Source organism: Lissotriton vulgaris, chromosome 5, assembly GCF_964263255.1.
Source record: "Lissotriton vulgaris chromosome 5, aLisVul1.2, whole genome shotgun sequence".
In the NCBI taxonomy this organism is placed as follows: Eukaryota; Metazoa; Chordata; class Amphibia; order Caudata; family Salamandridae; genus Lissotriton; species Lissotriton vulgaris.
In genome coordinates, this window is record NC_141693.1 from 368,380,192 (window position 1) to 368,402,391 (window position 22,200).

The 22,200-nt window shown below is 45.0% G+C and overlaps 1 protein-coding gene across 1 annotated transcript in view; it reads right to left on the minus strand.

The window, feature by feature from the left end:
* Window positions 1-22,200, minus strand: part of ALDH4A1 (aldehyde dehydrogenase 4 family member A1) — a 275,101-nt gene that overhangs the window by 186,862 nt on the left and 66,039 nt on the right. The window contains exons 4-6 of the mRNA XM_086921700.1: window positions 18,753-18,800; window positions 17,465-17,620; window positions 8,184-8,333 (exon numbers count right to left, since the gene is read on the minus strand). Of these exons, the coding sequence (XP_086777826.1) occupies window positions 8,184-8,333; window positions 17,465-17,620; window positions 18,753-18,800 (354 nt within the window). The remainder of the gene's footprint in view (window positions 1-8,183; window positions 8,334-17,464; window positions 17,621-18,752; window positions 18,801-22,200) is intronic.

A 22,200-nucleotide genomic window follows, 5' to 3' on the forward strand; every position in this document is an offset into this window, starting at 1 on the left:
GTGTACAACAAATGCTTTACACTGTCCTCTGATACTGCCTTACTGCTCGACCGAGCTACCACTTTAGAGAGTAAGGTTATATCTAACTTTAGCCTCTGCCAAACCTTTGGGGACTCTATACACACTGTACCTTACTTTGGTCCAGTATATATAGAGCCACTTTCCCGAAGTGAATACTTGCAACAGTGTCCGGTGGTCAAAAAGGACACCAATTAGGGTCTATGACCTACCCTGCCGCCGGCATCCCGGTTGCCGGCGTTAGGGTAGGTCGTAGACTAAGCGTCCAAGGAATGCTGGACCCTAATTGGTGTCCTTTTTGACCGCCGGACACTGTTGCAAGTATTCACTAGACAATAGTTAGGTTATCGACCTGAACACGTGGTATGTAAGTTGTACTCTACTATGTTGAATAGATAGCATTTGTTGTTGATCCTGTAGAAGTGCCTCAATCCTCCTGACACACATGGCACGAAACATGTCGATCCACTGACAGTATGTCTCAGATAGCTAGATACATTGCCTCTAGCTCACTGCCACTCTCTGCACATTTTTATTCAGGCAGTCTACCTTCTGAATAAAATATTGTTAGGACTGACTGACCTGTTTTAACCCACCTTCTTCCCCCACACATCTACATACACACTAGGCCTCTTACCCCCACTGCACACACCAGCAGGAACAAAAGATCCCCGCCAAAGAGCCCCGTACAGGGTGCCCGTCAGGTATTGCAGTGCCAACCTGTCGAGGGGCAGGCTCGTATGATGAAGCATGACACCTAGCTTGCTATGTGTGTGTGAGCCCTAGTTCCAACTAAGGGAATCCCCCTTCATCTACAGTGTAGGTCTGAACTTGACCCACACCCTCTATAGTATCTCTCTGTTCCTTCTTTCTTCACCTAGAGGAACATCGTACCCTTCCTGCGCACCATATGAGTTGGGGCACATATTTTGGACCTCTTCAAACTTGCCCTTCTGTCCCTATTCTTGGAATCCAAGCAACAAAAGTTCTCACACTGCAGAAGCAATCACAATTCTTCGTTGATAAAAACAGATGATGGTTAAAATATATCTAAGTTGAAAACCATGTGCTAAAGAGGAATCACCCACTGCGGTAGAAACCCCACATCTCAAAGAACACATTCAGGCGAGGTTTAAAATCCTTCTATGTATCAAGGATGACTCCAGTTTATTCTGGGAAGAACCCAAGAAGCGTTCTCAATTTGGCAGATGAAGAAAGGTCCTACTTTGGAATCAGAGAAGAGATTTTGTTCACAACAATAAAGAAGCCAGAAATCTATTCAGTAGAGATACACTTAACACCTGTCAATTTCAGGCAACACTGCTGAAGAGACGGTTCCAAGCAAGCTACAACTCTCCTCATCAAGAAGAAAATGCCTTATTGATGGGAGTTTCACTTCAGCCATTCATTCTCAAGAGGAGACACCCACAAGTCCTGGAGGGGCTTCGAGGCTGTTGTACAACAAGATCAAGACTCACATCTAAAAGCAGACATGGGAAACATACGTGGGACAAGGAAACAGAAAAACTGGATCACAACGACAATCTTTGATAGATGGAACTTATCATGACCTCTTTGTAGGAGAGTGGTGTCTGCTTCCTATGGTCACCCCCACTTTTTGCTGTGATTCCCTGGTTTTTCGACTTTAGTGTGGCTGTGGGCCTGCTAATCAGACCCACTGCCCAGCTGTTTTCTCTCTAAATTGATACCATTTACTTTAGGCACATACCAGATTGGTTACTGGGTCACTCTTGTGAACCCTTGTATAGTGTACCATAGGTACCCAGGGCATAGGTACACCCTAGGCCTACCAGGGGCTGAAGCATGTATTGTGCCACCCCTGAGTTGCCTTCCAAACTGACACCACAGGTCTGTTCACACAGCCTGAGTAAGGTGGTGTAAACACCCCTTACTTAGATATAGTATACCTATATCTACCATTATATCTACCTTTATATATAGACACATATACACTTATAAGCCACTCCTATGGTAGGCCTCGACAATCCTGGAGGCACAGTGCTTGGTTTTATGTGAGAGGGTGCCCTAGCATGAGCTGAGCCCCCCCCCCCGCCCCCTTCAGAACCATCTCCTTATAGCTGTTCTATGATATAGCCATACCATATACTCTTAAGTGTATTATAATCCTCGTGGTTAATGCTAACTTTGGTTTGGCATTATCAAAACACGTTGTGTAAGGTGTCAAACACTTTGGAATACTACCCCTCCCCGCCGCCAAATCTGGAGGCGGGGGTAGCATTCCACCCTTCTAGAGGGAAAAGACATGTATGTTACTGCTTTACCCGGTTAAAGTTAAACAGACCCTCAGCATCGCAAAATGGATGCTGCTGCCACAGCATCCATGGGGGACACTCCAGCAAGGGCGGCCAGGACAATAGGTTTCCTGTCCAGGGAGGTGCCAGCACCTACCCAGACAGGGGTTTTGTGTATTGGGGCAGGGAGGGCTGAATTCAGTGAATGCATCTAGACACTGCCTGGGGCACACAAGGTGCTCCATGTATAGCCCGGTTCAAACCAGTTGCTGGGGCACTCCAGCCCCGGCTCTGGCGCGTAACTGGGGAAAGGGGTGTAACCACCCCCTTCTCAGGTCCACCCATAGGAGGAACCTAGTCAGGTAATCCAACCCCCATCCTTAGTATAAGTATAGGAGCTGTGTCCCTAGGACTTTAGATTACCCTGGACGAATCTTTGAAAGACATATCCTGGACCTTCGACGTTCCATTCTGACTGGAAGATGGAAGATATCTGCCTTGTGGTCAAGGAGTGACCACCCTGTTCAAACAGGCACCAACAGCAACTTTGCCGGTCTGCAGTTTCAAGACTTCCAGACTTCTCTGACCCCCGACCCACATCCACAGCAAAGCCGAGACCCGTGGCGGACACGAGAGACGTGGGACTGGACATCTTGGACATCCTGCATTTTGCTACCTGCACTCCTTTTCTGAAGCCTCGGTAAGTTGCGCTTTGGGGTACGAGAAGCCCCGAGCATCATTTGTCCCAAAGCCCTGCTCCCCACACTCCGCGAGTGTCCCGTGGACCCCGCCTTTACATTTGTGCTTGGCGCGTCTTCCCGGTTCCTTGCCCGTTGGCTAGTGAGCCCCCTGAAGACGCCATCTTGAATCTAACTTGCGATCCTGATTGCTCTAGGCTTGCCATAGCTTCCCTGCAAAGGATAAGCGCCACAGACCTTGCTGGTCTGCAACAGAGCCAATCTCGACATCCCTGCGTGGGTTGCGGTTGCCAAGGCTTGTTGGGTCCAATCCGGATACCAACGCTGCAGTCATCTAGATCCATCGTGGGACAGCTCGAATCTAGCTCCTGGTCATCGTCGATGCCTCCTGGACCTCGTGGCTGAAGAGACAAACTCACCTTCTTCACCTTAAAGCACCCGGCATCGCCTGGTTCCTTCCTGGTCACTGGCTAGTGACCCAGACTCTGTCCCCTCTGCTTTTAGGTTCTTCACATCTCCGATCCACCCTTGGATCCACCCGGACACTTTTTCTCTGGTCGCCTGCAGCACTTCTTTGCAGCTCTCCATGGAAAATGACGAAACCAGACATCAAAAGACACCTATGCACTGGCTTCCGTGGGTGAGGTAACACGAGTACTCTGGTAGTCTCGAGGGTTTTGGCCCTCCTAGTGTCTAAGTCTAAAAGGGTTCCGTCCTAGTCCATCCAGGAGTGTTCTTAAAATGTAACTTTGTAACTTTTACGAACGTCATAGAATGTCAATGGGAACCTGCGCCTGTGTTTAGACACTACACGCGACTCCCGTGGGTCACCTACTTCTTAACCTTTGGTTGCTTAGTGTATCCCCAGCGATTCTACAGGCCCTAGGCCTGCTTTCTAACTCTCACGTGGTACTTATACCACTTTCTTAGTATATGGTTAGTGAGGCCCCTAGGGCAAAACGTATACTGTGCAACTTATTGTGTTTTACCTGTGTGACTTGTATTGTATTTTTAACTCGGACCTCAAAGAGGGCAGAGGGGTTGTGTTTAGATTAAATACATATATATTTGATATATACCTTGTGAGGTGTCCTTTCATTTGGTATTCAAGGGATTATATATGGTAAAACAACTTGCTGAACTCGCCTACTGAGGTCTTAGCCTGAAGACTGCTGGGTAATGCTACCACTAGGATAGCTTTCTAGAAGGTTGACTTTACAACCACCAACAATAAGGGTCGATTAGACTGGTACAAGGTGCCCACTAGAACTAGTATGCCAGGCTAACTTCTCACACTCTTGAGGTAACTACTTGGTGGCAATCAAACATGACGGTAATTTAAAACCTGCTGCTCACTTCATGTATTCCTGATGAAGCACTATTTTAGGCATGAAGGAAACCTGGAGGTACTTGGTCCTTTTTTACCTCCCCCCATCGGTACATTCTACCTCTTGCCAGAGGTCTTAAACAAATGAAGATCAAAGCCTATTGTTATTGTAGTTTACCATTGACGTTTACCTGGGAGGTTCGTAGTCATGTTTCCTGATGGGGAAGGAGTAGGATGCCTGAGTGGAAGTGTGACTCAGAGGTCAGATTTCTCACGTTTTATCTTGTTTTATTTCTCTACTTTCTTCCAATTGATTGTTTACTGTTGTTAGTCGGATTGTTAGCCTCACGTCTGCAAGGTGAAGTGAAGCCTTCCAATAGCAATACCTGTATTTAAGGGCAGGGAACTTTTGTGAAACTGCTGTATTGTTGAGTTCATTTTTCATAGGGATTACTGGTACAGCCTGATGGAGGAGCCACAAAGCTAAGATGTAAAAGGAATAGGACACCGGGTTGGTGACTTTCGGTCGTAGATGACACCAGAATGAGTGAATAATGTGGCTATGAAGGGGCGTATGCCCGCTTTGTGCTGCCTTACATCAAGTTTAACTTTTGAGTCCACCACGGTAGGTCCACACAGTGGTGAGAGCCATATTAGAATTACCAGGCCCACTAAGAGTTAAGGAGACGTTTATGGCAGGAACTTACTTCAGGTTATGGAAGCAATAATTAAAATCCTTATCTTCAACGCTCACGGGCTGCACTCCTTGGCTAGGTGAAGACCTGCTGAAATAACACAGTCCAGAACTCTCATGCAGCTCTGCTGAGGAGCAGGACACTTACACCTACATTTAAATAATCCTTTTTCAGTTTCATTCTACAGCTGAGTGATATATTAAGTCTGACACTTCTGCCATTTGTGATATCCTAAGCTTTACCTCACTATTCAATGGATTAATAAATATATGTGATACGAGCTGATCCAATCAACCCATTGAGAAACGAAAGAAAGCTTGGGTGGAAAATAATTGAACAGCTCTGATGGCATAATAGGGATTCCCAGTGATTTAAAGTAGTTTTGGTGTTGATTTAACTTGCAGGAAAAGCAAGACGCTGGTAGAAGCAATGCGAAACTGGCAGCCTTTTAGCATTCCACACCCTGCTCACATTTGGGTATAGATAGATGCATCTGCCATTTGCGCTAAAGTGCCCTGGGAGACCCTGGAACGCGGAATGTGTAAAACAGCCATTATACCACAACCAGCATCTATCAACCAGGAAATAGCTGATACTGAGTAAAAGGCCATATAAATTATTAAAATACTAATGGAGCACCAGCTTCTTAAGTTTTGTCCCTCCCATAGGTATAAAAACAACAAAATACTAGGAAATGGTATGGAATGTTGAGGTGCCTGTATGACTAGTATTTTCTTTTCGAAATTCAAGATGTTAATTCATTTCAAGACATCTAAATTTATCCCATATCACAATTGTCAGACACTCCCACTGCACCGAAACAGTGACTAAATATAATATGATTTGGGGATAATAATCCTCTTATTAGGATCTCTCTCAAACGTATTGCATGTATTTTCTGATGCAGCTAAACAACAATTGCCACATCAGGTAATTTCCACTGTAGAAATGCTCACCAATGCTCAGGGCAATGTACTTTTCCTCTTTCAAGTCTATTTTAAGGGGCAACTTGATGTCTTGCCTTAGTGCTTAATGTTCAATTTATTTTACCCGGTTACTTATTTTGCGATGTGTTTTTGAATGAGGGAGTTGTGTGATGACGTGTCCCATGTATAACAGCACAGCCACCTAATATTGTTGTACTTAGAAAATTTACGTTTAAAACCATTTGCTTCTTAACGTCCAGAAAAGACTCGGAAGACTTTGATTTAGGTGTGTATTTCTGAGCAATTTTAGGAAAGTATTTGAGGACATATTTTCTCCTTTATTATGTGGTATTTATATTAAGACACTTGATTCAGCAGAAACGTCAGGATCTGGGATTATTATTTTAATACCCAAAACAGGGGGGGCTCGTCGTGTGCAAATTATGGCCTGATATCAATGCTTAATGTGAATTCCATTTTTTTTACTGACTTGTTTTTGCAAAGGACTGACTAGATAATTTCCAATCTTATCCGCTCTTTTTAAGCAGAATTTTCAAAAACGATTTGGAATGATATACTGGAGGTTCTAAGTCTGTTAACAGTGTGAAAAGAAGATCCAGAGATACAGCTGCTATAGTTGCTGATGCCGAGATGGCCTTTGAAAGAATAATGAAGGAGGAATATTTGAATATATTTATCTTTTGGCAAGGAGTGGTGGAAAGGGAGTTTTAAGGCATAACACAAAGATGGGAAGGTAGCTAGCTCGACTAGTGGCGATGAATCAGAACATTTCTGTCCGGAGCTGGGAACTCCCAAAGGATGCCCGCTGTACCTGTATTTACTTTAAGGTCCTCCTGAATCTGGTATTGTGACTTCTTGCACAAATCCTGATATTTCGGTGAGCTACAGAGGTAAAGAGCAATTTAGAAAAACACTCTACTCTGCTAATAAGATTATTTTGATATCTAATCCAGGGGTTACAAATGGACCGCTCTTTTTTTGTTGAATAAGCATGGGGAAATTTTGTGATTTTGGGTTAGCTGGGAAATTTGAGGTTCTTGTTCTGTTACAGTGGTTTTAAGGAACATTTTAGAGTGCAACATCTTAAGTGAACTAAGGAAGGTTTAAAGTAACTGGAGATTCAGATGTTAAATTATGTTTACCAAAATATGACAAATAATATACAAAAAGCCTTTTGAGTTATAGATTGTTTTCATAAATGGCAATAAATTACTTTGCATCTTAGGGTGATGTCCAAGGCTATTAAAATGGCGGTACATCTCATTTTATGTCTTTATTGCATTAGACCTCATTCTTGCGGCTAAGGATTTGAAGATGATATATAGCTGGCAGGATGGCTCAGTGAGCTGAATGCTCATAGCAGAAACATATTAATCAGGTAACAAATTTGAATCCTGGTAAGAAAGACTAAGTCTTCCATCATTGCATGGCAGGAAAAATGAGCAGTATTAAACTGGGTGCAGTAACTTGTTATTTTGGGCTCCTTTCTACAGGAGGAAAACAAACAAGCTATGTTGAAATCTTTAGTTTAGGTAGTCAAGAAAAAGCATCTCAGATTCTCAATATTTATCATGTATTTTTAGTGGCCGGATGTTCATTATCGGTCGAAACTGGTGCAACCTTATTTATTCTGAATGACTCACGTTGGAAAGAGTTGCAGTAGAGACTTTCCCATTATTAACGTTTTGTTCAATTATTGGGAAAGGGATTCAATGATCAACTTATCTGGCTATTATATTAACCAGTAGGGTACACTACTAGAGGCAACATACAGACACCTGCTGATGGTATGCTTTTGTTTTCATGTGAAAACTATTTATTAAAAACAAAAAAATACAAATATATACTTCTCACTGTGGGCAAGAGAGTGTCTGATTTGAGAGAAATTGTCATATGCTGTACTAAAAAGTTAAAAGGGGCTTCATCAGATAACCTTCTCCAATAATGAGCACTGTCCTACTGCAGACTCCTTGAGACTTGCCTCCCTTAAGATTAAATAAACTGTCTCTAGAGAGGTGAGCAAACATGAGGATGTAAAGTACCTGATGGTCGAACATCACAGTCTCTGGCAACTAAAAGACAGCATCGGTCGAGGAAGAGAAGGATCAGTTCGGCAAGTCGGTCACACGCATGTCTTACTGTTTGAAAAGAGAATTGTTCTTACAATAGTCCGGTTTACTTTTTGAAAACTGGATATTTTTTTTGCAGATGTTAGTTACACATACCTCAAGCCCTCTGTAGACCATTGTGTTGGTGCTGACGGGCACACTGATTGGCTGGTCATGCTGCAGCTCCAGGGCATACTTGGCATTGAACCGGAAGAAGTCAATTAGCTCTGCTGCAGCGTCAATTTCAGCTTGGATCACAGTTTTTCCCTAAAGTTGGAAATACAAAGTAAAATTAATTCATTGGTTGGTGAACTATTTCAAAAGCATCTTACCAAATCACTCAAAATGCAGGTATGGCGGTCTGCGAAGGACTGCAGACTTTCATTGCTGCATTGACGTTTGCAACATGCCTAAACTGCCACCCTGTCACTTGAATAGAAAAGATCTGTGGTTTATAAAATACAATTTGGCTTGATGTGAATGGCATTACGGAAAACATGTTAGAGTCTCCTGAGCCACCATCTGCTCTTCCAGTGCCCTTAGCTAACATTCACAGACATCTTCCACTTTGCAAACGGATACCACCACTTTTCTGGTGCCCATATGGTATCAATGAGCGATCGCAACTACGGTAACAAACTAAAGACACTTCCCACTGCAAATCTCTATGGAGGAGAGATGGCCATTTCACACCACATTTTCCTACTGATTTGTAAGGAATTGCAACAGATACATTGTTCATCGCAAACACCTTTGCAACTCGTAATGTACCTTAACTACATTGTGAGTCAGATTTGTAAAATTTCAAAGACTGCAAATTTAGAAAATCAAGAGCTGTGCAATTTAAAACAATCTTTCATAAATCAGCCCCTCTTCATAGGAGAGACAGGGAGGAAGTGCAGTGTATGAGCAGCAAAACAAAGAAGGCACATTTGTGGAAAATCACGAAATTGATGTACATAAGCGCCGTTCATTTGTCTTTTCCCATTCCCTTCCCTGTACGTTAACCGCACCACTCCGCCAGTAAAAGCCCGTGCCCACATGTACCTGATAGCCATTTTAGGCACCATGGCCTTTTGCCCGCTCATTGGAATCCCCGGCTTCCCTCCTGCGCGTATTTGAACCCCCCCCTCTCACATGCATAGACCATGAAACCCTCTCCCTCTGCGCGACCCTGCTCTGAAAAGCAACCCTCCTGCTTGACCCACGCAAAACCCCCCATTTCCTCTTGAAGAAGCATCCTTCGCCTCAGCTGACATAACCCTCCCCAGCTGTACCTGACTGCCCCCGCTCTCTCATACACGGGTCATAAGATCTCTCTCTCTCTGTGCAACTCTGTCCTTGGGAGTCACGGCCGCGCCTGACCAACACCTCCTTTCCTTTCATGAATGACCCCTCTGTTGGTAAATCCTCCCTCCATGATTGACTGTCCACACAGGTCCGAGGCCATCGCCCTAGCTGGGAGATACTGTTTACTGCCCCTTATTGTATGGAGTCACTCCTCTTCAAAGGACCCACTATTGACCCTGGCCTCCCCACCCCCTGGGGTACGATCAGACGCACATATCCTAAGAATCGGCGGAACACTCAGCTGCGTGATTACCCCCTCCTCTTATCAGCAGGTCAAGGGCCTCTATTGTGGGTATATGTGGGGTAGGATTGACACGAGGATTACGGGGATGTCTTTTCCTTGTTTCACAATGTCGTTATTGTAATAAGGAATGTTTTGTAAGGTATAAAAGGCGATGTCTCAGAGAACTTGTTAGAGCACCTCCCGAAAGACACTGTGTTTCGTGTCCGAAATGACAGGCTCTCCTCATGAGTAATAAATCCTGTTCTTATGATTCCTGCTTCCAGCGCCCGTCTCTTTATTTGATAACTAATCAGAATGGGAACTAAGAGGCGACTTGCGCCAGCAGCCCGGGCATCGATAGTAATATGGGCTCATTTTCTACAATTGGCGTCCCAACGCGGGGTCCATCAGTGACATAAGGTCCAGTAAGAGAGATCCAGACGATGAGGTGAACATCTAAATGATTGGAGTATACCTGCCTTGAGAGGGCCCTCGTCCGGCTGCCGATTGAAAGAACTTCACCGATTCTGAACGGACCTCTCTCGAGCGACCTATTGTCCTGACTGGAATCCCACAGGAATGCTGCATAGAGTAAGAGAACGATCAGGCGCTGGAGGAGGAAGACAAAGAACTGTCCATATGGTCCAGTCCGGGTAAGATTAAGTAGGGCGTTTTTACGCCTGATTGGTAGGATGGTTTTATCCATCTGATTGATTGATTGTATTGGAATCGGTATTTGAATACTGATATTGTTTGTTTATTGGTTCATTTAGCTTTGGTTGCTACTTGAAATATTGGTTCTCTTCTTGAGACAAGACATTCTCTGTTTGCAAACAGCGGCGAATAGGAACGTTCGTCTCTCTTTGCAGATAGAGAAGGGTAGGTAATGCAGACTTTTGTCCCCGTTGTAATCCGTCATGCCTACCTTTCTCCCCACTGATTGTTTGATATCGATTAATAATCGATTGTTGCTCTTTGAGATCTTCCCTGTCCACAAACAGAGACGAATAGGAATATTCTGTCTCCCTTTGCAGATAGCGAAGGGCAGGTAATGCAGACGTTTGTCCCCGTTGTAATCCGTCATGCCTGTTTTTCTCCCCACTGATTGATTGATTGACTGGACATTGTTGTCCAAGGAATTGTTCGTTTGAGGTATTTTCTGTTTGCAAATAACGTGGAATAGAAATATTCTGTCTAGTCTTTGCAAGTAGTAAAGGGTAGGTTATGCCCCTTTATGATTCGTCAGGCCTACCCACTCCCCACTGATTGACTATTTATTGGGGGTAGCTCACCTGGTCCGCCCAGGAGGCTGCCCTAATGGAGGGACATATGCTCCCCACTCATTGACCATTTATTGGAGGTGGGTCATCTGGTCCGTCCAGGAGGCTACCCTAGTAATTGGAGGTACATCATTTGGTCCGTCCAGGATGATACCCTAATGAAGGGACATGTGTTCCCCACTGATCGATAATCTAGTTCCACCCCGGACCATTTATTGGAGGTAACTCGTCTGGTCCGTCCAGGAGTACCCCTAATGAAGAGGACACATAAAAATATGAAGTGATCACCGTGCCATGTTAGCAGAAACTTTAGCTTGAAACACGCTAAGGAAAATAAGGAAAAATAAAAGAAATCGGGCTAAGTCAGTAACCCCCTGATGAGCTTTCGACTTCACTAAAAATAAGAAACATTAGGAATAGTTCGTAATAAGAAATATAAAATGGCGAAAGCTTGACGGCAAGACAGCCACGAGGTAGCTAGGCCCCGTTGCCTATTCCTGCTCCAAACATGTCTGCCTCATTGCCCACCACGCCCAAATAACGGTAACATGAAATAGATACAAATCAATAAAACACCTACCCCCATTCCGGAAACTCCCGAAGTGCAACAGGTCCGCGGTTACGCCCATCCGGAAGGCGAGGCCTCAGCGCGTGCAGAGCAGGGCCTGGCCGCCATCGGAAGGGGAGGCTGTAGGGCGGACCGCCCGAAAATCGTAATGGTCTCTCCTTTTCCCCTCTTCTGCGGCCCTGCGGGCCACGGGGGGGATGTCTTGCCTCAGCCACCGACCCCCCCCCCCCCCCCTCCCCTCTCTCGCCTGATCCGGCCCTCATCGAAGACCGGAGCCAAGGCGAGGACGGCGGCGCTTCTTTCAGCTATAATGGCTGCAACTACACCTCTTTTCAATTATGTCTTGGACAACTCTGGAAAGTTGCAGGTGGTCCCGCCAGCGGCAACGCTTGAGTTGCAGGTAGTCCCGCCACATGACGAGGGGGGGATGTCTTGCTGCCTCCGACCCCCCCATCTTCATCGCCTGGCACGGCCATACCAAAGCGCTGGAGCCGAAGAACGGCGCGGGGTCGCTGGAAGGGGGAGGCGGCGCGAACGAGCCTCCCCCACCTCCCTCCAGGTGGAGGCTTCCAGCGACACCCCAACGCTCCTGCTTGAAGAGGGTCCATATCAAAAAGCGGGTTTTTTTTTTTGCCCGGGACGGGCACACGCCCTGTGCTCCTCAACCTTGAAGATTCTAAAAGAGCCGGGGGGGCCGACCTCTCCACGAGGCGCCCCCCGCCTCCCGTCCTCCGATGGAGCCACGAGACGTCGGCGCACTCCTGCCGGCGCCAGCCTCAGTGTGGAAATAACTAAAATCCTGCAAAGATACAGATTTGTTCAGTTCCGGTGGAACACCAGAATGACCCGGTAGGAAAGATTGTTGCCGCCCTCCCCACTTTTGACTGATGGTTCATATTGCTAGTCTGTTACCCCATTGCGAAAAACTTTTTGAACTACCAAAACAGGTTCTGGTCCAGCCACGAGTCAGTGGAAGCATTCCGACTCTACTGGGACATGCCTGACCTCGCCCAAAATGGCGCCGATACAAAATGAGACTTTCAAACTCCTTGTTGCACTCTGATTGCTCAGCCTTGATGCTCCAAGATATGTATGCAGTTTTTGGACAATGAAAGTAGATAAGATGGATATTGAGTATGTGCTTGGAAAAGAAAGCGATATAAGATGGATATTGATTATGTGCTGGGACAATGAACTGATTTAGGGTGGGTACTAATTATGTTTGGAAGCAATGAATTGGTATAAAATAAGCACTGATTGAACATTTGGACAAATGAATTGATAAACGTTAGGTCTTGAGTAAATAGTGGGGCAATGAGATGATATTATTGAAAGCTTGAATTCTTGGCAAGCATTATACTCGCCCCTTAAGAAAGTTCGATACGATTTTATTTCACTGCTGCACTTTACGAAATGAATGGCCACCGACTTCATTCTCCGTAGCCGGCCCACTGGGTTGTAGGCCCGTATTTGTGCGCCAACATTTCTAATTAAAGGTATTTTGAAGAGGAAAGCATAATTGTAGTGGTTGCATTAATGAGTTTTGAAATATGTTACTACTGTCTCCAACATAAGCGAAAAATAAGCAGCCTCATTAAGGTTGAAGGGTAAAAAGGCCCGATACTTAGCAGCTACATTATGTGTCACAGGCAGCCGGAAAAGTGTTTTAGACGCCCTTAAGCGATACCACAGAAATGCCACCTGACCACCACCCTTGTACATGACCTAAAAGACCACGATCGAGTGATTTATGTAGATACACAGACCATCGATGATTGTCTATCTAACACTACTGGTCCCTCTGGGCTTAAAACGCCGAGATGGTAGAGAATGGACCCCGTGGAGATAGGTCGAGTATGTGGTAGGTAAAAATCTTTTCTTCAGGTTTTGCGCGTTGATGTGTTTTGAATGCTGCCCCCACCCCCTTCTTTCCCCTCCCTTCTGCAGGTCACGTCGGAACATCGGTTGAAGTATGGAAGAGCGATGATCGAACGACCGACAAAAGGAGAAAAAGGGGATCTGAGCATAGTACTTATGTTAACGAGTTTTTAAAGACGTAGGCTTAGACATGACTGTTCCTCCTTAGAACGTAGCGACTGGGAGGATGGACTGACATAGAAACTTGACGGGTTAGTACTGTATGACGGAATTTGACTCGAACCAGCACACCTGATAGTGCAACTAGACGTTTAACTAGATAGGGAAAGGACAAGGAAAAGTCCCGGGGAAAGGGTTACCTAGGCACCACCCGTCTGGGAAAGTAGGAATGTTGTTGATGTTCAAAATGTACCACCTCCTTCTCACACTCTTACAGATATAACTAAGCTGTCCGACTGTTCTCCCGATCAATACCCTCCGTTGCCTCCGCCTGAAGAACTTCTCACCAAAAGAAGAAACTCTAAAGTGGTTTAAGATCCAACCATGGGCAATAGCCCGACCAGGTTAATTTCTGACCGGCTGACCGAGGTGTAAGTATTAGCAATTGAGAACGCTCGCAAAAATAGCAAGCGAAAGGAAAAAGGAGGAAAAGGTAAAAAGAACTCAGCCCGTAGATAAATAGGATATTAAAGATGCGCAGCATGCAAAAAGAGATCTTTTTGGCCAATAACTGTTCTATGTCTTGGCATGAATCTCTTTGTATGTAATACATGTACTGTCTTCCTTCGTCTGAGTTTTGTGTGTATGTACTGTATGGGTTTATGTCTCCCCTCTGTTCGCGTCTCCTTGCTACCTAACCCCTGCTGTTCTGTGTTGTGAGCGCGCTAAATGACCTATTTCCGTACACGTCTCTCTAGCTATCTCTCTCTCCCTCTCTCTCTCTACATGTCATACGTGTACAGAATGGCTCGTTTAGGTTGCGGACGACTCTCGCTCTCTACGAGAGTCCCCCTGTTCCATCTTCCTTCTTGTGGTAAAATTGTGCCCCGCTGGCACCAGTCTGATTGGATACTTATCGAACACGAAGATGTTCAGCGAAATTGACAAAAACTAAAAAGATTGTAACTTGTCATATTACTACCTCTCCTTTCTGCAAAATGAATGAACTCTAATTGGCTAAGGAAGAAAGGAGAGGTAAGACGACTAAGGTCCCCTAATCTGGCCTTTTATAGGGGAACTATATGTCAATGGCATCCTATTTTTTTAGTTCATTAGAGACAAGCGCCAATGTCCAGATTGACCCCCAATGCCCAGATTGCCCCACCCCTTTGCACTCAAGCACGAATGCCCGAAGGGTCCCCGCCCCACTTGATTGACCCCAGCTGCTGACCCCGACGTATAAACTGATGACCATGAGTAACTGAACCCTGTCTTTCGATGATTGCACCCCCGCTCTGTTTGAAAGAGTTAGCCAGCTCTAAAGGGAAATGTAAAACTGTTACGGCTCGGGTTAGAAGGACGAGTCTCCCCTGAATGTTGCCAATTTTGGAGTTTTTTGATGAAATACGCAAGTGACAGGAGTCTGACCTCTGTCCATATGTGTCATGAATGAACGCCGATTAGACTTGGTGCGAACACAGTAGAAATACCCACATACTTACTTCATGGTAATAGACTTCTGACTATGACCAATGAGCATAACCCCCAGGTACTAGGATTGCGAGAGGAATTCAAATGTAAAAATGTCTTCTCCTGCCAGTTCTCTAAAACTTGTTTTTACCCATTCAAAGATATACGACCATCGGAGGAGAAGGGTCAGACGTGACACACAGCCTGGCTGCAGATCATGGGACACATGCGACCTCGACCAAAGGTGGAGCCGCAGCACAACAGAAATACGGGACGAGGCAGCACTCTCCAATGCGGTAAACGAAAGGATGAAAGGCTGTCCTGAAGCTCTCTGTCCGCCTACCCACGTGTGCCTGAAGCCTCCGTCCCCCTTTTCAAGCCCGATTGATGGGCCTGTTTGCTTGTTATCCTTTGCTCCCTTGGTCTCTTTGGTGTGTCCCAGGAAATCTGACCCCACTCCGCCTTCTCTCTCCCACCGACTATTGAACCATACCCTCTTTTTCACGTGACTTTTTGCCGAAAGGAAGAACAGCATTTAGGTGGAAATGGGGTTACGCCACGGAAATATAGGTGCCGAGCATAAGGCGCCACTAAAATGATTGGTTAGGGAACAGGACTGTGGTCTAACAGCAGAGGACAGACCGCACCTTGCAACGCGAAAGGTTAAATCCGAGCTGGACCTATAGCTCCACCGCCGGTGCTCAACAGCGCCAACGAAAAGACACGGACTAGAGCCTACCAGTGATGGCTCACTGCTAAAAAGACACTGTGACGAAGAGATCTTGTTGGACTGAATTCCTCCCTCAACTACTTGGTCAAAATGTTCATTGGTCGGAGAAAGTCAGAAGCATTTATGCTGTGTAGTACGTTTGCAAATGCAATTTCCTATGTGCTGCATTCTGCCAATCGCATCGACTGCTCATGATTATATGCCATATGTTAGTATTGACAAATGCTAATTCTTCAACCACACCTGTTTATATGTACACCCATCAATTAGGAAATGAACTTTGTTATGTAAAAAGCGGAAAATCACGAAATTGATGTACATAAGCGGCGTTCATTTGTCTTTTCCATTCCCTTTCCTGTACGTTAACCGCACCACTCCGCCAGTAAAAGCCCGTGCCCACATGTACCTGATAGCCATTTTAGGCACCATGGCCTTTTGCCCGCTCATTGAAATCCCCGGCTTCCCTCCTGCGCGTATTTGAACCCCCCCCTCTCACATGCATAGACCATGAAACCCTCTCCCTCTGCGCGACCCTGCTCTGAAAAGCAACCCTCCTGCTTGACCCACGCAAAACCCCCCATTTCCTCTTGAAGAAGCATCCTTCGCCTCAGCTGACATAACCCTCCCCAGCTGTACCGGACTGCCCCCGCTCTCTCATACACGGGTCATAAGATCTCTCTCTCTCTGTGCAACTCTGTCCTTGGGAGTCACGGCCGCGCCTGACCAACACCTCCTTTCCTTTCATGAATGACCCCTCTGTTGGTAAATCCTCCCTCCATGATTGACTGTCCACACAGGTCCGAGGCCATCGCCCTAGCTGGGAGATACTGTTTACTGCCCCTTATTGTATGGAGTCACTCCTCTTCAAAGGACCCACTATTGACCCTGGCCTCCCCACCCCCTGGGGTACGATCAGGCGCACATATCCTAAGAATCGGCGGAACACTCAGCTGCGTGATTACCCCCTCCTCTTATCAGCAGGTCAAGGGCCTCTATTGTGGGTATATGTGGGGTAGGATTGACACGAGGATTACGGGGATGTCTTTTCCTTGTTTCACAATGTCGTTATTGTAATAAGGAATGTTTTGTAAGGTATAAAAGGCGATGTCTCAGAGAACTTGTTAGAGCACCTCCCGAAAGACACTGTTTCGTGTCCGAAATGACAGGCTCTCCTCATGAGTAATAAATCCTGTTCTTGTGATTCCTGCTTCCAGCGCCCGTCTCTTTATTTGATAACTAATCAGAATGGGATGCCTACTTGATCATTCATTACAGTTACTGTCCGGCTGGACAATACTTATATAGTTCTGATTCTAGTCTATATTGATTGTATACCTACACTAGCTCCTTAACAAGGACCATTGTTCACATAAAATACTGACACCTCAGGTCCTTGCTTACCTTTTGGGTTCCCTTGTCCATGTTAAAATATCTCTGTTCCAGCAGGCATGAAAATCAGCAACCTACAAGGGTCTGACAAAGATTTGCTGTGATCATTCCTGAAGTATCTATGAAAACATGGTTTAGCAAGTTTCAGAGTAGTTATGGGTCTATAGAAGCAGAGTGAGTAGAAACCAGCTTTTAGTGTCTAGTTTTCCTACTTAAGCTTAACTAGCAATGCTCCTAAAAAAAATAAACAGTAACTCCTCTTAAAAAAGTGACCAGCACATATTATGCTTCAACAAGGGCAATACCAAGGCTTCAAAAAGAACTTGGATACACAGAGTGGCAACCTCCTACCTGCCCGACCATGGTCTTGGCTAACACTTCAGCTCTCCGGGGACCACTCAGTAGGTCTGCTGCTTTTAGGAAGATCTGTGCGCGATCCTGGACAGGCTTCAGGTCCCACTCCTTCCGCGCAGCCAAAGCTGCTCCAATCGCTTTGTTTAGCAAGTCCTGAAAGAAGAATTGTATTGAAAGTGTTCACTGCTATCAGACATTTGCTGAAGAATAATCAATTACATTGCTGATTATAGTGTTATGCCACATCCTGCTAAACATACTCCAACAACATAGCGACAGGATGGACCCTTGCTTAGTACTCAACAGCTTCCCTGCATTTCAGAAGGGGGATGGTTTTGCCACCGTTTGCACAGAATCTTCGCAAGTGTCCACTTTAGTCAATTGAGGAGCTTCCATCATGTTGCTGTACATATAACAAGGAAATAGAGCTCCAGGGTATTGCATGGGGACTCACCATAAGTTTATTATGGAGTCCTAAAGCACCAGGGGATACAAAAAGGGTCACATTCAACAGTGGGACTACCAGCAAAGCAAGGGGTACACTCTCCACTATGCCATTCACATCACTCTGACACATATACATGTCAAACATGGCACTGTTACAAACTATAAACTTCAAACTGAAAATGATGCAAATAAGCAAACAGTCATATCTCCCAAGTCATGAAGCTCAGTACTCAGGAACGAAATCTTAACACAGTTAGAAGGCAAACGCTATATAAAACTTTATAAATAAATACATTTCTCCCTGATACCACAAAGTGGTGAAGGATTAATATGTAACATTATAGTTTGTGCTCATGTATCACAGTTCGTAAACTGACTGAACTTCTACCACCACATTTTATTCAGGTATCGCATAAACAGGTACTAGTCAGAATTGTATTCTTCTCACCAGATGTCCCACCCTCACCACCAGCTCACAGACCTAGGTGAATCTCTGAGGAGGAATGGTCACCCCTGTGCTGCCATAGCTCATAACTGGAACTTTCTGTTTAAAAGCTCTTTTCTTGGGTCTACCGCCTGAACAACTGTATGAGAATGAGTGAGTCCTACGGTTACCTTGTTTCAGCAAGCTTGGGTACTGGCAGACGGGGATTTCTACTGTGTTTATATCTGGGCATCCGCTTTTTGGGGGGAAGGGGAAACCAGGAATTGTTATTTTGGAATCGCATACTTCGCTGTCGCTGTCCAAGATTTCACTTTCAACAACCTGTTAAAGATAACTACCCTTTTACAAGTCCATATTCACAAAAGGTGATGAAGATAGCAGAGCCCGACTCACCTTATCGGCATAGCAGTACTTGGCTACTTTATGCGAGTGCTTGAAAGGCTAGAAAAAAAAGTGAAACCAATGTTACATAACAGCAGCGCATGGCCACATTCTGTGTATGAACGAAATACAACAACGCTGTATAATAACAAAATATAGCTCAATGTTCGCTCTATTCTATTATTCAAAGCGCAGACCTTCCAGAACGAGGGAGACATTTGTGGCATGCCTCTTGTGGATGAAAGCATGGATGGATGGATAATATCTATGTAGCAGAATGGGTAATAAAATATGGAAATGCCAATTCACAATGCTTTGCAGCCCATTGTGTCCTGGACAGTGTGTCATAGGAAATGCTGTATGTCTGCCTCCCTCCGTATGTCACATTTCAACCTGATAAATATTGCACTCCCAATTAGTTACCAACTGAGGCTAAACTTGTGGCTTCGGACATTCCTGTGGATTCCCTCTTTTATGCACTTTCATTCCCCAATAACGCATTCTGATGAGCATACTCAGCTTTGCGTCCGTTTCTAACATCAGCATTTTCTTATCCAATCACCTCCTTGGAATGTCACAGTTGGTCCAGGTTTCCTCAGCATGAATCTCGGCCAGAGAATGTTTGGCTGTAGTGCATGTCAAGAGTCTAAGTTCAATCTTTAATGGTCACTCTTTGCTGCCTAAAGTAGTAGAGCAAGTTACTTTACCTTCACAGATGCTCTTTTTAGTGGATATGTGTCTAACCTCAGATTCTTCACCTTCATAATACCGCCAGTTGCCAGACTTGATCCCTAAAATATTAACAACAATGCTCCTGAGTACTCGTAAATGGTGCGTGCAGCTCCACGATGACTTCACTCGTCCCCTGGAAGTGACGATGAAGCGTCATATAAGGCTGATCATCAACTTCAGTATCTTTCTAGAGTCTGTCCTATCCTTCAGACACAAAGCCCACCAATAATCAGAGGTACCAGTGGACAGATTCCTAAAATGATTCCTTTATAGAGGGAAAAGAGATCATCCCACAGACCAAGGAGGTGGGAAGGCAGTGAGGGATTTGAGGTTAAATGGAGTATCCACCAGAAAGAGTCACCAAAGGTTGTTGTGTGGCGTTTTAGGCTCCGAGTGAATTCTCTCGATTCATGCCCTTATATAAGTACAATTCCTATTGCCCTTATATAGGCATAGAAATTAATCCCTTATTTAGACATAGCCCATGCAGACCAAATACAGGCATGGCTACTTCTGCCCGTACCAAACGTCACAACGATTTCTTGGAAAATCGGCTTAAGCAGTTAGGGAACTTCCCCTTGCTTGAATATTGATTTGTCCAAGAACTCATGTACTTTGCAAAGAACAACTATTCCCTAGGGGTTCTTTCCTGACGTTATTATGCCCTACTTTACATCAATCTATGGCATTCCTAAACACCTTCAAGGTATAAATATACCTTCACTTGCTATGGCAAACTACGGTAGTTCGGAGCCGTTCGAAGACCTACTTGCCTGAAGCAGCTCACTACAGCAAGTGCCGAAGGAAGCCGACTCTCCAGCTGACGCACTGATCAAGAGGCTGCCTTTCTCTTGCCGAGAATCCAGCTCCAGTGTTTCCAAGCTCCCCTTGCGGGGTGTTGGGAAATTGAGTCCTGAGACAGAGATACCAGACCTCCTTCATTCTAAACCAAGGTATGGAGCTGATTAGAACCTAGAGAAACCTTTGGTAGATTCTTGGCAAAAACAACGAAATACTTACTTCTTCCTGTCTACTAGACTTAGGTCAGGTACATTGGGGTAGGCATTTTTAGAAGCACCAGTTTAGTATTTTAGTCAATGTTATTTATGTATGTATTTTTATATGGCTTGGAAACCATACAATCCTTTTACAGTATTATTTTATAATACTATTCTCGCTGTACGCATTATACTTTGCAGCCTGCTTAACGATTGTAGCAGTTCACTTCTCTTGCATGAGAAAGAAGACTGTTCAATAAAACCTTTTTATTGAAAACGCCTGTCTCTCTATTTCTCTACAACTCTGTTGAAACGAAGCATGCACGATTGACTGAGTGAAATACTTATCTATTGTTTCCGCGACTCTAGAGATATATTTCTTATTCTTGGGAAACAAAGTTGTCATGTTTATGCGGCTGCCAGAAACTAATCCCTTCTTGTGAATTCAAGAAAGTTTCTAGTGGCCTCTGAGCTAGCTGGCACTCACTATTAAGTTTAATATATTCGACAGAGACCTACGACCTTAGTCCTACATCTAATCTAAAGGATATATTATTCCAATGCGCAGAGCCTATTGGGAATATAGGAACTACACTACAAGGTAAGTAACTTGTTCTTTTGATTGATGCTTCTAACAACAGATTCTTCATGTTTAGAACAGGTACCAAAGCAGGACATCCCAAGGTGGTGGATTGTGGAATATCTCAAATCAAATAGTCCTACAGGACCGAACAGACAAAATGCCAACCAGTCAGACCTGGCTGTCAAGACAGTAGTGCCTTGTGAACGTGTGTACAAATGACCATGTCGCACTCTGACAGATTTCAAGAGTAGGCTCTTCACATGCCAGCGCAGTGGTAGCAGCCTTGAACCTGGTGGAGTGGGGCCGCAGTTCCTCCAGAGGCTGCCTCCTGGTCAGTGCACAGCAGATCTTAATGCAGAGAACTGTAAACCTCAACTGTGTCTTATTCTGCAACGCCTTGCCCTTCTTTGCCCCAGAGAACCTCACAAAGAGCTAATTATCCATTGGTCTTTGGTGCGATCGATGTAAAAGCTTAAAACTTTTTTGGGGTCCAGCCAATAACGTTTTTCTGCTTCTTTTAAGAGGTAAGGCTGGTAGTCAACTCCATTTTATCTGGGGTAAATGGTGGTGTAAGGTGGCTGCACTGAGAGTGCTTGGAGGTCATTCACACAGTGAGCCAAAGTCACCGCGACCAACAGCATAGCCGTCAGAGTCAAGAGAGGTAGTGGACAGCTATGCACGGATTCAGATGGAGTCTCTGGACCTGCAGGATGCCTGGTTTCATGTGCCTGTCATGCAGTTCCACAGGGGATACATGCGGTTTAAGGTGGGCAAGGATAATTTTCAATTTGCCTTGCTGCTCCCCTTCACTCTTACCAGTGCCCCTCAGGTGTTCACAAATTTAATGATGGTAGCTGCATAACACTTTTGTTTCAAATCTGTTTATTGAACACATGTCACAGGGAAAAGGTCAAACAAATTAAGGCAATGTAACCCCATCAAAAAGGCATACAAAGAATATCATCTCTCAATTTGGATGGCAGAGCATTTCGAGTAAAACGGAAAAGAAGGAGGCAGTACATTATCACCCAAAACCGTGCTGCAGAGGAAAGGAGAAAAACGAAAACGAAAAGCTAAACAATATTTTACAACCCCTTCTGAGGTAGCAGGACATCTCAACCTCAATGTCAAGACCAAAGGAAAACAT